The 17,594-nt window shown below is 37.3% G+C and overlaps 1 protein-coding gene across 6 annotated transcripts in view; it reads right to left on the reverse strand.

The window, feature by feature from the left end:
- The window catches only part of LOC105275420 (glutamate receptor ionotropic, kainate 2), a 133,508-nt gene that overhangs the window by 46,767 nt on the left and 69,147 nt on the right, over positions 1-17,594 (reverse strand). For all 6 annotated transcript variants that reach the window (XM_026968085.1, XM_011332229.2, XM_011332228.2 and 3 more), the window contains exons 3-4: positions 9,102-9,263; positions 1,045-1,296 (exon numbers count right to left, since the gene is read on the reverse strand). In XM_026968085.1, coding sequence (XP_026823886.1) covers positions 1,045-1,296; positions 9,102-9,263 — 414 coding nt within the window. The remainder of the gene's footprint in view (positions 1-1,044; positions 1,297-9,101; positions 9,264-17,594) is intronic.

Here is a 17,594-nt window from a genome sequence, read left to right on the forward strand (position 1 = left end):
TCACCGCGACGGCACTTCCGACACCGCCGGCTCTTCCCGCTGAGACGGGCAAATAAATGCAAATGCCTCTTTCCGGACACGGGAAGAGTCGCGGGCGGATTCATACATCCTCCCCGGATGGCGATAGTTAAAATATACTAATGCGATTCGAGAAAAGAATGGAAATGGTCGGTGGCTGCGACGCGGTGTTATTATACGTCAACGCTGTGTGCGCATCTCGGAATTTTCGATGAGTCGCCGCGCGGATGGTGCCAGCCCGTCGCGGAATGGAAATGAACGCCAAGAGGAAACCACCATGAGCATCGGACCGAGAGGGAGGATTGAACCAGCAAGGAGAAGAGGCGAGGGCGGGAATTGAGGGTGCGATCTCGCGGGCGCGAGTTTACATCGTCGCATGTAAACGCGCGCGGTTACTTCCGCGTGCGGGTGACAGGCCGACGTTTTCGGGCGGTGGCGGCGGCAGCGTCCACTTCTCCTCGGTAGTGGTCGATCCCGACGTTCTATTTTGCATAGAGACGTATCACCGATGCAAACGAGAGAAAAAGGAAAAAAGGGGAGAACGGCCGCGTAATGAACGCGTCACCGGTGTGGGATCGCCTCTCCCGCAAATATCTACGGTGTAATTTCCGCGTTGCCGCCGTTACGTCGCCGCACTCCGCTTGCGGCTAAACGTGTTCCGCGCGCTTGGGAGATCCGCTGGCTCTCCGGTGTTGTCGACGTTGCCCGCATGTTCGTGCTCGTGGTCTATCGCACACCGTTAAACTCGTTAAGCCCTTCTTACTGCGCGCCGAGAAAGATGTAATGAGTTAATCTCGCAATGTCCAAGCCAACGCAGAAATCGATAGCTGTGCGAGGTGACGTGCACGCGCGAACTTGTCATTGCAGCGAAAATGAGGTGCCTCGAATGATGCGGATGTTAACGTGAAATTGTTGAATCCTTTGTCAAGAGATTGTCGATAAATATGTACACAATCTCGTATGGATTTGCAACAGTCGCAGCAGTTCTTTTATTTCTCGATACACGCTATTTCCCTGTCGGCTTACCATAATCTTCTTCATAGATGATGGCCACTCTGGTCCAGTTTAGAAAGGACATAAGGTCCTTGAACGCTTTGTTAAGATGATCTTGAGCTGGATGTAGGTTAATGCTGAACTCCTTGAAAGTAGGCTCGAAATCGACCCGCGCTTCGAGATGAGGGACGTCCAGTGCTTCGCATATACTTTGTATGTGAGCGCCTAAAAGTGGGTCGGACGGCCCGAAGATACCTTGCACAGATCTGGATAGTTGCTTGCAAGCTGCAATCAAAAAAGTAAACGCTTCAAGAAATTTTGTGCATACGACTGAAAGAGTACTGTATATGTTTGTAAGTGATATACGTAGTATTTTTTGCATTAAATCATTCTGCTTGAGTTTTACGAAATTCGCTCATATTAGATTTTATCGAGTTTATATATTAGGAATTTCTATTAATTTTACCTTTTTATTGTTTGCTTTAATACTAGTTATGCTCCTTCGTATTTTATTTTGTATATTAGCCAACGAATGTAGAATCTTTTTCAAAATCATTTTCGTTGGCATACTATAAAAATAAATAGACGAATACGGTATGGGAACCACATGAGATGAGCACAGAAGATGTCAATGAGGGCACAGGGGCGTGCTAAAACGGAGATTGGAACGACTGACTCTGACACGTCGATTTCATATTTTTAGATGAAGCGCACTTGGAAGACCTGTATCAGCAAAATCTGCGGTAAATCGACGACAGACACTTTTGCGCGATGTTCTTGCCACTTTTCTTCCATTATTTTGCATAATAGATTGCTGTTTAAAGACTTCATTTTTCTAACTATTTATTTCCAATATTTTCCGATCATCTATAAATTTTTCAATCCATGCGTATAAATTGCGATTTAAATTTCAATACGCAATCGAAAAAATATAACAAAAATAGTTTCCACGTTACCGCAATTAATGCATTGATGAAATCAACAAATATAAAATAATACCATTATTCGTTCATCCATTAGTAAATCAAAATATGAATATCACGGTAAAAGTAAATTAATATAAATTGATGGATTCACGTAGCTGAACATGTATCAGAACAATAAAAACTCAAATAATGTGTTTGGTATATATGAGTACGATATTATACTTATATTTCTCGTTTGATATCGAATTTTGTCGAAGAAAAATAGTACGATACGATTTACGAGCTTCCGTTCTATGGATTCTACGGTGAATAGAATATCAATATATTGAGAATTGATACATTTCTTTAACGCGTTTCAATATTTTTCTCCATTGTCTTTAAGACGGGTAAGCCCTTTGGATCACATCACTATTTTTCCTCGCGTTGCAAATTATTCCTGGCACGCTTGTAAAGGCGGGTTGAACGAGAACGGATAAGTTCGATTTTGCTATAGTGCTACTTTCAAGGATTCGTAGACTGGTTTCTATCACTATATCTTGAATTATTCACAAGCGTTTTGTTTTGTTTTCTTTGCAGATCATAGCTCGCGGCTCCCCTAAATTTCATGCATATTTCGTCGCATATCAACGTTCACCTTTATAAAAAATTAACTTCGTCTCGGACTTGTGCATTTTTAAATATCTACAAAAATATACTAATTTATAATACTATCTTTGATAATAATATAACAGTTTGCATTATATATATAACTGTTATAATTTATTACTATGATTGCTTAAAAATTTGCACGTAGCTCATAACGAAATATTTTTTGTGATGACAGAAGTAAATAACAAGTTAGATAACATCGCTTTCTTTGCTCGCAATAAAATGGTCTCGTTGTCAGTTTAAATATGTTTGATCCTTCTTTCATGCAAAAAGGCTTTATAAAATCATATCCTGTAAAATCATTATTCTGAGAGATACTTTTACAATAATTTTCTACTAATTGCCGTTCTATATACGCTTTATTCGATGTAAATATCATAAATTTCAAAATGCGTGATTCAGTTCGCCGAGCTTTAGCATGGAAGCATTCAAACTCATCTCGGTAACAAACGTTATTATCCACTGTGAGCACTCGCTTAACTCAAAAACGCCGCGGAAAAACGCTTATCCGCGCGATATTCTGATTAAATTGCCAGGATGATTTGTAAAAACGTGTCGACAGATACATCGCCAAATAGCACAACACGTGCATTTCATTGAACGCACGTTTCGTTGTCGAATAGCGAAATTTCTCGTCACGACGCTCTCCACCGTTGATTAAGTCGAACGCTTCGCCCGATGAGAGTAAATAAGAATCGTTACCTCGTTACAATATCGCAGCTTCGTTTAACGAACCGTCGCTTATCCGTTTTACGGTAATGAGTATGACAATTCCCGCACAAAGAACCGCGCTACGAAGGTTCATCGTGACTTTTATTCAATATAATTCACGGCGCGATCAGATCCTGTAATTTCACGAATTATCGCAATTAAGGCGGCGATGCTATGCGCCTCTGGCGGTCTTGAAATCTGCCGGTTAATTGCTCCAAACGCTTCGTTAAATCAATAATCACTTTGAACGATTAGCTCCATTTGAGGGTAACGGAACACAAAGCACGTTTCTCTCTTTTATTCGATCGGTTATATTCGAAATAAAAGATATAAATGTTCGTTAAAAATAATAAAGAGATTTGATTATTTTATTTGATTACTTCAGCATTTATTCTAACATTATCGCATACTTAATTGACACAGAACAAAAAAACAATCGTATTCTTTTACCTTGTTAGTATCTTAATCCAATCCCTGATTCACGAATTTAATTTGTGCAAATTGTATATATCTTTACCAAGCCCTTTGGTGCAGAGAGTTTAATTTGATTTTACTAATTCTCACCGCGTTGATCGGCTTTTCAGGACACAGAATGTAATTAACGCAAGCGCCATGTAATTACGATATAGAGCACTCGACGATTGTCGCCGTAACGCGGAATGAGGAACGATCCAGTAAGCGTTCTATCTCGTTAGTTTGTCGTTAAAAGTTATGCAACTTTGCACTCATATGCTCGTGAAACTTTCACACACATGGAGGTGGCAGTCCGAGTTTCCGGCGAATTAAGCTGACTGACAGTGACGACCTGTAAATCTCTTTAAAAGGCCGTCGCGAAGTCGTTAGCTGAAGGGTGGCTGAAGGATGGACCGAGTGGGATTGTCTATCGAGATTACGAGCGCAATGTGTAACCGGAGTTTCTCCGAAAAGGCTGAAAAATAAAATCCGGCAAAATAATTGCTTCGTCATTTGGTTAGCTGCACGCCGTGCCTGGTCGCAGTCCTCGTAAGCGGGACCTTCCATTAAAGTGTTCCGCCTCGGTAGCCCGGACCGTCGCTCCTTAAAGTTATCCAATCAATTTCCCCGGTTTAGGTCTCTTCCGATTTCTATCTCCCTTTGTTTTCTACTTTCGCGATGATCCGTGCGAAATTGTACCCACGACGCAAACTTGAAATTCGTGCAGAATTTGTCATCGCCGTTCTTGTAACACTTTCGCATGTATTTGGCACGATGAGAAATTAATAAAGACGCTTCTGCCTTCGCGCCAGAATGAGCTTCTTATCTTTCCCTACGTGATCCAACTTGAAACAGAATTTGTACCGTGTGTGCGCGGTTCTAATGTCAGAAGAAAACTCTTCTCGACAAAGCGGAAAGTGCGAACTTGCGCTCGCGAAACCTTCTTGTTATTAATCACTTTTGATAACGCGGCAACTTATGCTTTTAATTACTTAAAATTAAATAAGAACAAATTGATTTCTATCGAGTGTTATTCTTTTTCACACTTTTCAACAGTAATTACCTTGATAATCGATTTTTCAATTAAAACTCCGTTGAAGCGAAATATTATAGACAGCCATATGAACGATGGAGTAGTAGCAACAAGATATAACTGTGGCTAAGTTGGGTTTATCGCATCTAAGAAAATAAACAATTGCTTTTCGTTTTTCTTCGTAAGACGTAATACCAACATTACAATTTTATCGCAACTGTCTTAACGATCGATTAACTCCCACACGCTTCATTCTTACGTCGGTAACATGTCGCAGAGCGTCCTTAATCCTTACTAGATGCACTCAGAAATTCATAGAGGATTTTCTCGAGTCGAGCGTTTCGCAGCGAATTCAATTTCCTACTGAGGCTTTGTTTCTCGTTCCCCGCTCGTACCGGAGAACCGACATAACAGTGCGGAAAATAAAAAATTTCTCGTATGAGTAACAATTTTCTAAGGAATAAACTTTACAGGAGACGCGTGCGTGTCGGTTATCTGAAAGCTCTCATAAGAAGAGGAAGAGAATGCGACTTTTCTATATGTTAAATCAGAAAGAAAGTTTCTTATCTTCAATGTAAGACGATATGAAAATACGTGTGTGTACATTCTACTTTATCATAGATTATAATATTCCCATAGAATTTAATAAAATTCTAATTTTTTCTAGATCCAGACAATAACGTCTAATATTCTAATAATATCATAGATTCTAAAAGTGAAATTGGCAGTACAGATGAGATGGAAAGGCTGTTGCAAAATGGTACGCTGGACAATACAAAATGTATTTTTCGTGATCTTTTTGTGACTTTTTCATTTTGGGCTACAGGTCATCCAATTCCGCGTCATGCAGCATCAAGACCCGAGAAGTTTCAATCCATTTGAGAATTTCCACGCCAGGAAATCCAGGCTATGGACACATTAGGCCGGGAAGATAGCAAACGCAGCGGCGCGGGAGCATCGACTACGATTACTTTTAAGCGGAATGTGCATTACGGCATATTAGGCACCGCGTGAGTGCGCGAATTCGCGCGCACACGCACGCAACATTAAACTCGTGCGCGTTCAGTCGAGGGTTTCCCGCGGGGGTGGGAAAATGTATACAGGCAGCCACCTACATCTCCTCTCCCCCAGACGGGGAGATTTATCGCACAGTGAGTCAGTGCGCGAAAGGAAAGTTGAAAAAGTTGCACCCTCGTTCGACACGGTTCGGTCTCGGCCGCGAGAGAAGAGACGCGTAGAATGGCGAGAACGCTTCGAATGAAGAAAGAGAAAGAGTACGAGAGAAAGAGATAGAAACGGGAAGTAATCTTTTCAGCCGCGGCTCATATCCTTTTAAGCGCGTCGTGAAGGAAAAAATGCGTGGGTCCGCGTTACGCACAATGGGATTCCATAGGCGTATTTATGGCCAAATGTTTCTCTATCTTTCTCTCTTAGGGGGAGATCTAAGAGGGTGAGACCTAAATGGCCGCGCGATTCCCCAGCGTCTTGCCCAGAAGTTTCGTGAGAAAAACACCGATACTCACTATCTGTTGTTAATGCTTTATACGTTTATCAGAACTGACGACTCTCGCCAATCGGATAGATATTATTGCTATCAGTAAATTGTCAGGCAAAGGGATATACGGTTTCTGTCAAAGGCAGCACTTTTATCATATAAAGAATCGATAAATGATACACCGCTTAACTATGAACGATTCCCTTAACAAACTTTTATAGCGTATACATTTTTTATACATTTTACCATTACATATTTTCATATCTTATCTTGAATACTCATTGTCGTAAATTCATCACGCTATCCTATAAGGGGAAACCGTGAAATTCTCAGAGCGGTTTTAGTGAACTTGGAAGTTGCGGCGTAAACACGGGTTCATCGTCGTGGCCTCTTTTCTCTTGTTGCATTAATGTGTTAAGAACCGCTATGCTTCAGGAAGAAAATTTTATGCTCTCGTTAGTTATATAATTTAATGCTCGGTTGTAATCTCTGCATTATATCACGAGTATACAAACCAGCGGTTCTCGAGCTTTTCAGTCCAAAAGGATATCTTCTGCACAAATAAGGTCTCACTTCACCGATTCACGTTGATTGTATGCATTGTCCTGGATGATCTTGGGAGATCTAGCGTTAACATTAAATTGCGCGGCTATATTTATCTGTTCCGTACGGTAAAGTAGCGCTTCTTGTTATAAGTTTGTGAAGTGCAGCATGAGAACCATTGGCGTCACCCAAACCCAATCCAAACATTTGGAATCTCCAGGACGATGTAGAATTTTGTAAGAAAACACATTCCGAAGAGACATGGCTCCGTGGCGAATTCATAACCGGTCGAGCTCGTTGAGCGAAATTTATCTTTCGCGCCCGCGATCGTGCGAGAGACATTGTTATGGTTTCGGCTTTCGTAGTCGATCCGGTTTCGTGTTATTTTACATAAATCTGCAGCTACACCCTGTCGCGTGCGTCCTCGCATTGTAATTCACGCTATAGCCGACCGCGCTAACTGAATTGCTTTCGCTAGGCTTCCTGCCAACTTTTAAGCTCGCGTGTCAAAGGCGCTCCACTGATAGGAGATACACGTCACGCCACTCCTTCGAACGTATCAAAATGGGGATCAAATTAATTAATTACGTACTTACATTTAAACGTTTCCTTTTTAACTTTTAAACGGTTCCTTTTATTTATTTAGTTTTGATATTATATTTGTTTAGTTTTCACATCATGCAGTAGCAGTTCCCGACCGTCAGGTTTGTGCAGAGAAAATTAATTCTATTTTTTTAGTGCACAAATTACATTAACTACAGACGTATTTAACTGTACCTCGTATTACGTAATTTAATGCTACGTGAGAAATGAGATTTTGCGATCATATTTTGCGCTGCAAAGTATTCGTATATTTGGTTACTGTCGAGATTACTGATGAGATATGAACAAACAACTTACTATGATCATATTAATAACCATTGGTACTACCAGCATCCCGCTTATGTTTTCACTTTATAATATAGTAATTAATTTAGCATGTTATTGTAGTACGTTGATTGTAAACAGCATGGAATATTAATTTGTTAACGAATGCGTAAATATTTTATAAAAGTGCAATCTGGAAACTTTTACTGTAAAGCAGTTTCAGTGTTCTTATTTCAGTGTATACATTTTTGATAACATTAATCACAATTCATCAACATTTTTAATAGAACTTTTAATTAATAGCAAAATGTTTTCGTTTCGTAAGTGCCGATCGAATCTTTCATTTGAAATAATGTATGTTTATTTAATTTGCAGCTCGATCAGTGAACAATGTAGGATAGTTGTATCTTTTTTTAAAAAAAGTATACTTTTTCTAAAACGGAAATTTCCAACCGAGTCATGACGGAATATCAACTATATTCCCATGCACCGAGTATCTCAGATCGCGTTTCCTGCTAACGAGAGACAACACACGAGGAATTAAATCGAATTGCGATTGGCAAACGTGTCTGATATTAAAGTTGGATAGAAAATTTTAAAGTTGACCATTCGTTGCGTACCAGTTTGATACGTTCACGAGATATCCAAATTATCTGAATATGAATATTCCATATGCATGCGTTTGGTTGGTAAATCGATAAAATTATGCAGCGTATCTACATTTCTGATTGCGCAAAAAAAGAACAATGTAGTTTGTAGTATTATTAGATTAATGCTCATGGTTACTCGTAATATAAAATAATAGTAAAATAAAAAATAACAAAAACACTGCGAATATACGCGAGAAGCGATTAGCTTGAAAAATAAATAACGCTGTAATTATTACCTATATTAAATTGATTGCTTAATTTGTCATTGCTTTTAAACTTCATGTTATAATATAATACATCTTGTGAAAGCGAGTTATAAACAACAATTTAATGCTGTAATAAAGTAATATGTGTCGTTTTATATGTATAACCATTACTATCAATTCTTTTTCAATAATTTTCAATGATGAAAATGTTTTCTGATTCGGAACATTCTGAGATCTCAAAGAATAAAAGTTACTAAGTGATAACGCTATTGTGAAAATCTCAAAATGTATATTATAAATGATGCCTGCTCTCGTCATCTTTTAAAACTACTTGTTACATTCAATTCGAGATAATCTGCATTAAATAACGGATTCGTGTTGTATCGACATTGTATCGATATTCTCGTCCCACTTGATTTGCAGGAAAGTGACATTCATAATGAGGAAGAATCTGAAGATGTATCAATATAGTCATTCATCCAGACTTAATTCTTTTAAGATATTCTTCTTGTTTTATAGGTGTCTTATTCAATAAGTTTGCATTAATTATTTCCTTACCTTTCTTGGATGTGCGAAAGGAGTCGTCTTTAGGCACATATTGGATGTCGTAAACCAGTGTCGTGTTCGCCAACAGAGCCTTATCCTTGTTGATCTTGTAAATGGCGTACTTGAACGCTAACTCCGACGGGCTATCCTTTTGATCCTCGGTAAAGATCGCTCCTGCAACAATTTGAATAAATATCTTCTTTAAACGCTAAAGTTTTTTATCTCATATCCGGGACTTTACAATGTTAGAGTTGCCATGAATTATTAATGCTAGATATTACCTAAGTAATTGTGCTGATAAGATTTTCTCACAAATGCCGCAATGTACCGATACATGTATAATTTCGAAATGCACATCCATTTCAAAGGAGATGTAAATACAAAGAGATGTATTTCTATTACAACTGATAATAAGAAATGAAAAACTTATTTGAAGTACGAACTTTTGATGAAAATCGAAAATAATTTCATCATTGATTCACCGCATAATGCTATTACTTTCACTTTTATATAACTAATTTTTATGTAACTAATAATCTATTGCAGCAAAAAATGCTCTGAAAGGAATTAAAACTGATCAAAGAGGGCCTGTTCGCAAATTTTATTCTCCTACAAAGAGATATTTTATCTCGCGACTTTTAATAGCCGAGCAATAGCAAATTTCACAGTACGTTCATTAATTATCCGCCATTTTGCGGACGATGGCGTAAGTACAGAATTTTATTTCAGGATTACGTTATATGCTTGAATTATCAGCAGAGTTCCCTGGGGAACCGCGTCCATACCAGAAACTGGAATGGGGCTGGTAACACGGACGCATCCGAAAAGAAAATTCCGGCGCGGCTAAAAGAAACTGAATTCATTGAAAGTTATAACCGAGTTCGCAAACTTGCAATAACGATCTCTCTGTCGTACATATCTACATACATATACAACGGTAAGATACCGCGCGATTCTCCCCTAAATTTAATTAATGACTTCACCACAGCGTAGCTCACTTCGAACGCGAGTTTTAATTAAATTCGAATAATTGCCGCGGCCAAAACCACGCTCGCGGCACGAGAAGGTACCTTCAGCGGAAACGTTCTCGTAGATTAAACGTCGACTTTGCGTCTAAAATAATCAAATGTACACTTACGTGACCAATATAATGTGATAAAAAATAATTTCAAGGTTAGGATTAATAATAATTAAATAGTTAGCAATTAACGTTCATATCGCTAAATTCATATGCGAAGATCTATCTGTTCTCTATCTATATATAGAAATATTACGTATCTTTTTAATTTTATTGACATACTCTTTAAGAGAAGGTAGAGAACATTTGCCGATCGTGTGAATAATGCAAAAGACAAAGTAGTTCTCGATCAACGAGACGCGCAAGGAACGCGTGGAAAATACTTATAATTGCCACTATTATTCGGCACGTCGTTTTCAGTCGGCGAAATTTTCGTGCTCATTTTTCGTTCTCTCTAGAAGCGATGAAATTCGCAGCAATTAGTAACTACACGGCAGACGTAGTAGCGATTAAATGCTCTTCCTCTTCCGCCGATGCATTTGTAGATCCAAGCACCGATTTAAGCGCTTCGCTGCCGCTGGAAACTAACGCTTTTACAAAAATACGCAAGAAGTAAAGTAGCATCATAATTGACCGTGCTCGAATTTATTATCTCGCTTCGTTGTCGTTCATTAGAAAAATTCCTGGGATATAAATTCTCGTCTGTTTGAAATAAGCCGCTTACGCGAAGGCACTTGGCTGCTCGAAAATTGCTTAATATCAATGAGATTTGGCGATTCGCCATTCTTCATGACGTTGCTAATTAACTCTCCAAGCTCCCTTCTGTTTGTACCCGCCGTAAACTCGCCGAGTAAAACTTCTCAAAATGACACATTTCTCTATATCTACCGGTAAGCTTTATTGCAACTAATCCATCTCGAAGTAATCCGATCGTTAATCTCTCGAGGCGCTCTCCGCTCAGTAACTTCAATTTTCCGACTCTACCCCACAGCACGTGACTACCGCAGCCTTTGAGTTTTTACGCGAGCGAATCATTCCTTCTTTCAGAAAAAAGAATAGCGATGTTCTTTATTAAAGACATCAGGTGCCTAATTGTACCGTTAAAAATATTTTCGGCTATATGTATATGTTATTTATATTAGAAGTATTATTAAGTATTACTCAGCGTATGTTTTTAATGATTTAAAACAGAAAGAGAAGGAATGAATCCAATTGACACTATTTTTATTTATTTATAATTATACATTATATATAATATTATATTTAGATGTTTAAAATTTATAGTAAAAAGATTTGCATTAAATTAACAGTAATGTTTTAAGCCGAATGATTAACTTCTCGAGTAATTTCAGCGTGGAAGACGATGCTGTTACACAGAAATATAATCCTAGAATAATAGTCACGTCTATGAGCAATTGCCTCTCTTCTGTCAGACGAGAATTTTCCTATCTTCCTCGTTTCATCAAAGTTCTGTGTAAAGCGTATACGGCATTACTTCGTAAAGTCATTTTATGTCATCTTATACATGTAACTCTCGAAATATTGCCGATAATACGGGAATGATGCATTTAATCATAATTCACTCATGGACACGCAAATTTATCTTCGTCACGCTCGAAATTCTCTAAGCGGTAAAACTCTTTCGACGCCGAATCAATCTACGTCACTTACTAGAAGAAAGTCAACGATAATTACATAGAGTCAATTAATTATTTTGGAACCATGTTTGACTTGTAAAACTTGTTTCAACTACGCAGATGATCAGATTGAGTGTTTCTAATTGAATAATTGATTTCCCCCTTCCGAAAATACGTAATTATCAATGTGTAAGTCGTGAAATTGCGTTAGACGTCAATTTATTCAATATGACAAAAAGTTTTAATGAAATGTTTTAATGTATGCTTCTATTTTAATAAATTATCTCTACTTTTATTCATTTTTACTTATATTCTGAAAATTTCGCATCACTAATAATATTTTATAAATTTATAAACTGTTTTTACGGAGAAAAAAATATGTCATTATATGTATACCTGTTTAGCATACCTATACTTTTATTAAATTTTGTCAAACTTCATATTCTGCTTCAAGCGTTGGATCGAGCGCGGTTGCCTACATCATCACTTTAATAATATTACGTAGAAGTTCATAGTGTACTTAGCACGTAGCCATGTAGCGGACATTACCGTGGCTGTATCTGGCTCTACCCGCGTTGCAACAATTGTGCATGCTCTACAACAGAACTGTTTCGTCCTGGTGGGTGTCACATGAATACAGAAATAGACCTCGCATTTTGACGGCGTCGTTACCGTTAGCGACGATCAGCACAAATGGCTCCCCGGGATATCGTTTTGTATCTCTCTTTTAGTATCAAACAAACATTTTTCTCACGTATGTCGCGTCAATTGCCGCTCAAACTCGCATTAGGATCAGTTTGGAAGAAATGTATATACAGGAACGGTTGCAGAGTATCAAATATAGAGAGATTTCTATCGAGTTGGTGAAGATTCCCAAGATACAAATCCTAGTGAAGTTCGGAAGACAGAAAGAGAAAGAAAAATAGAAATGTGCACCCAAGGAAATCTGTATTTATTCAATGCTTTCCCGGTTAAAATGCCAACGAAATGCTACAGTAAAATCGCAAAACGCGTTTGTCATTGTTAATTTGTATGTATAAAAAATAGCTATTATCAAAATTGTATGTAAAAAGTTATACGTCAAATTATATCTTAAATATTATAACAAATATATTTTTTTTAATAATGAAGATGTTATACATTGTACTTTAACACGTTCGCCACCACGCATCACATATGCGTGACAGATTGAAGGCCCAGCAACACATGCATGACAGCAACATATATTTTCTTTTTATTTTATTTCTACAAAAGCAACAAATCTATCTTCTCTTTATCAAATATGAAGAAAGGTGTGGGTGAAGGTGTGATAGACAGTTTTCCAATCACATCGTAATAACGAAAGCGTTAAAGAAAAATGTCGTACATTTTGATAACTATCTCCATGATTGTCACTGAGAAATCATCCATGTCGTCGACATCGCTGCGTTTCTTGAAAACCCACTTGCATACTTTCTACATCGTTGCCAACGGGCTTGCGCTGCAGCTTCTTCTCGGAGATACTATAAGCGCCAACTTTTATTGAAATGGAACTCGGTGCAACTCGGGGAAAAAGAAATCTTAAATACTGGTTTTCCGAGAGAGAAAGCGAGAGAGAGAGATGAGTTTTGAGAGATCGTAGACATTGTAAATTAATAGACTTTATATCTCTCAACCGCAAAAGAACAAGGAAATACTACAATAGATGCGAGTAAGCTTTGTTCATGCAGGTAAAAATATTCAGTTGTGATTATTGTTTAAATAAAAGTTTATTCTTCTTTGCATCATTAAATGATTGCATATAAGTTATCGCAATAAGAATAAAATAACGAAAGTTGCAATAATTGTATCGGCAATAAAAATAGCATTTGCATATTAATTAACTCATGAATTGATCTTTGCGTTCACATACAAGTAAAAAATATGTGCATATATATTGTTCCACGTTAATATCTATTAAAATTGCGTGATTCGTAGTGGATAAAATAGATTAAAAATTAAACTTTTCTAATATTTTGTCGTAAGAAAAGAAATTTATCTTTTCATACAAAAGCAATTCTTTTACGATGTAAGAGTAAATATCAATCATATTTTCATAAAGATAAATATTATTTTGTTAATTATTTTGCAAAATTGCAAGACAGAAAAAATATAATGTATTTATAAAACAAAAATATGCAAAATACGCGCATAACTGAAATGTACTTCTGTGCATCGCATATCAGTTGACGTTGTTTTTCGGGTCTTTGGTGTAATGGATTCTCCTGTCGGCTTTTCCCAGTTATTTTTATAATTTTATTATACGTGATATTTTTGATAAATCCTATGTGCATTCACTAATAAATTTGTCGTCGTAATATTTCATAAGAGCGAAGCGTATCGAATAAATCGTAAAAACCAGATAAAAACGCTAAAATTGTATTTCCGATATTGCACAATATACGTATTCGGATTTAGAGAGATATTATCAATACATATATGTGTGTGTTGATCGATTTTGTCAGTTAATATTGGACGGAGGCTTTGTTCCCTGTTTGTACATGCTGTCATCAATAATTATTCTGTTCATCACTGAAATACTCCAAAACAAATGTCGCATTCGGTTAAGATTTTCATAAATTTGTTATCAAATTCGATGTCATGAAACATTCATTTCGTGCTATTGATACTATGGAAATATCGTTTATATCGAATATAGTTAAAATAACTGGGACTACTGAAAAACAGTCAAAACGAGAACTTTGCTTTGTTTGCAAATGATGTACGTTTTTTCAACACAATTGCAAAATAATCGGAGACAAATAAAATTATACGACTAGGTGGCAATTTTGATGGAGCTTACGACTTACGGTTATTCATTAATTCGACGTATGAACTGCATAAATAAAATGAACATAATCTTTGCGAACGAGGAAGATAGATTATCCGTAATTACTGAAATTTTGCGACACGCTGATAATCATACGGGCTGAGCAAACGGGCAATTAATATAATTTTTTCCTCCACTCTAATTACGTGCGCTCCTTTATTATTGCGTGATACAGGGCGCGTCCAAGCTCCGGAGAGAACACGCAAGCAAAACATTTTCATTTCTCTGCCTAGTCGAGTGTAAAGGAGATACGGCAAGGTAGAAGATACGCTGAAACTCGCAAAACCCGGTTTTGCACGCGGTCGACGATAGATGTGACAAAGTGGAACGAGCTTAACGCAGCCGCGTGAAATGTTACGGATGGAGTAAGACGCCCGAACTTGGGCAAGTCTGCAGCTGATGCATATGTAATTAGCCGGCGCAACTTGTCACGAACGTCCCGGAAATTTCTACGAACATTGAGCCAAGATTAACACCCTGTAATTTTGACACCAATGATGTCCGCAACAATTAACAACACCTCTGTAATGCACTTAGTGCTCGCTGCTGCGATCGATCCATTTCATTCATATGTGTCATATAGTTTAATGAAAATAATAATGTCTGCGATTGTATAATAATTCATGGTCCATTTCTGCTCGTTACTTGTTAGCTTCTTTGTGCTTATTGCGTAATTCTTTGATTTAACGTTTCTTGATAGGAACTTTGTACCTTTATATACGTTGCATCTTAAAATTAATATCAAAGATCTTTTTATGAATTTAACGCGGAGAGATAATATTAATAACTCTCATCAGATTACTCGACTCGCATACAGGTACAACGGTAAGATAAGCGCACACAAAGTAACAGATAATTTTATTGCTCGACAATAAATTATTATTCTCCTTAAGCATGCGTGTATATTCTGGTCTCTAAACAGCTTCTCCGTGCGCCATCCATCTCAATTATCAAGCGGTAAACGAGTTAAATAAACTTCGATCGAAAGAAGCTGGAAGCGTCTTTACGTACTCATCATCGTCAAGAAGCTATTCCTGCAGACACTCAATTATTATCGTTTACGTTTGGCTGAGACTCCCGCTTTTCCGGAGCAGGCCGTCGTGGAAGTCGATGATGCAGCCTCGTTCACCAGCAGGCAGTTTCGTCTACGCTGCAGCATTATCTTTCGTTATCACCGCTCATTGATCCGGTGCGGTAAACTTCGCAAACTTCGAATAGCTGTCTGCACCTACGTCGATCAGGCAAATCGACGAAATGCTGGCACTCAGAGGGGGTGACCTCGTCTCTCTCCATCCATTTCCGGCGACGGGTCGGAGTCAGTTCTAGCTGGCGGGGCTGATATGCGCTCCCCCACGGTAACGTAGTCGAGTACTTGATTAAATTTGTTTGCTCAACATCTCTCTTAACGTGCATTCCGTTCCCGGGCGGAAGAGGCGACTATTAAAACAGGCAACGTTAATACCGCAAAGGTGGACGCATAATGTTTCATTATTTGTGTGTCCGTGGATTGTTTCATCGTTTTCTTTTTAAGGAAAAGGCCACGTGCGTAATATTTTATATTGCAAGAATAATTTTTCTATGGAGAAATGTTATTAAGTTGAAAGAGCTGTAAATATGTACATCTACATGAATAAGAAACAAATATAATATCGATAATATCGAATATAAATATAATATCAATTAACTTATTTATTGTCTTTGTTCTTTGTACCGTTATAAAAAATAAAAGCTTTACTTTTGAATCTGTTTTTCTGTAAATACTGTTACATTACTTTTCAGTTATGCTGAATATTTGAAATTATTATATCTTTCTAATTGGGCAAAAGTAACATGGTATAGTATACTATATCTCAGTTCTTCTGCAATGCGATTAGTGTATAAGAAAAGTAATGTAACGCTGACGTATTTTAACGCTATTTATCAACTGCGCCGTTTTCTCCGTTCACTGAAGCTATTCATGCCACTCGGAGCCTTGCGCGCATAAGCACGAAAGCTCTTCAGCTCGAACCTTTCTTCATTCGTAGCTTTCTCCTTGAGACGGCGAAAAATCTCGTGAGGGCGTCTATAACGAATAATGCTTACAGATTTATTTTCACGAAAAAGTAACTCTCAGCGAAGCATAAACCCAGAATTTTTAAAATAGGAGTACTGAAATGCGCGCTCGCTTCACATAAAATAACTTTTTCCACCCTTTTATCCATAAAATAAATTGCAATTATTTGAGTCATAATATTTTATTACGTATTCAACTTTTAGATAAACCTGAGATACTAGAAAATATAACAATTATGAAGTGCATTATAATATATGTAAAAATATATGTAGGTACGAATATATAAACAATTGTTTCTTTAAAAATGTTATAAAAAAGCTGTTTGTAATTTGTCATTAATAATTTAATCATTAATTAGCTATATCTATATTTCTATTAAGTAATTTGTGTGTTACACGTCTTTAAAATACAGTAGCTTTAACGATGACGCGCTTTTCCATTTACTCTGATGCTTGCCTCAAATAAGTTCAGTCGATATTAAGTTATGCAAAAGCGGTACAGCAGCCGACGATAGGTCAACACGGAAAGTGTATTTTAAATTTTTGCCTTCAGATAAAACGTTTGGCCATTTCATAAAACGTTTGGCCATTGGCACACACATCACACACACAATCTTTTATCAAAAACTCAGCAAAATGTCTCTAGCGTATTTGTTTAAATATTTTTCATTAAATCTGGATTTAATTTGCATATATTCATTTTATTATGCATGCATTGTCTTTCGGGTATCTTGAAAATATCTTGGCTTTTAAACCTTTAATTTTTATGTATTTGCATAACACTTTAGTAATGTACGTAGTATAAAAATGCACAATGATCAATTACCAATATCCTAACATTACGAATTAAAACTATATAAAGCGGCAATCCGTCACTGTTCGAGGCAGATCCGAAATGCATTTATCAACGTTCACTTGGCGGAGATGAAACTCGGCAAAGATTTTCTCCT

This window comes from Ooceraea biroi, chromosome 3 (assembly GCF_003672135.1).
Source record: "Ooceraea biroi isolate clonal line C1 chromosome 3, Obir_v5.4, whole genome shotgun sequence".
Classification (NCBI taxonomy): domain Eukaryota; kingdom Metazoa; phylum Arthropoda; class Insecta; order Hymenoptera; family Formicidae; genus Ooceraea; species Ooceraea biroi.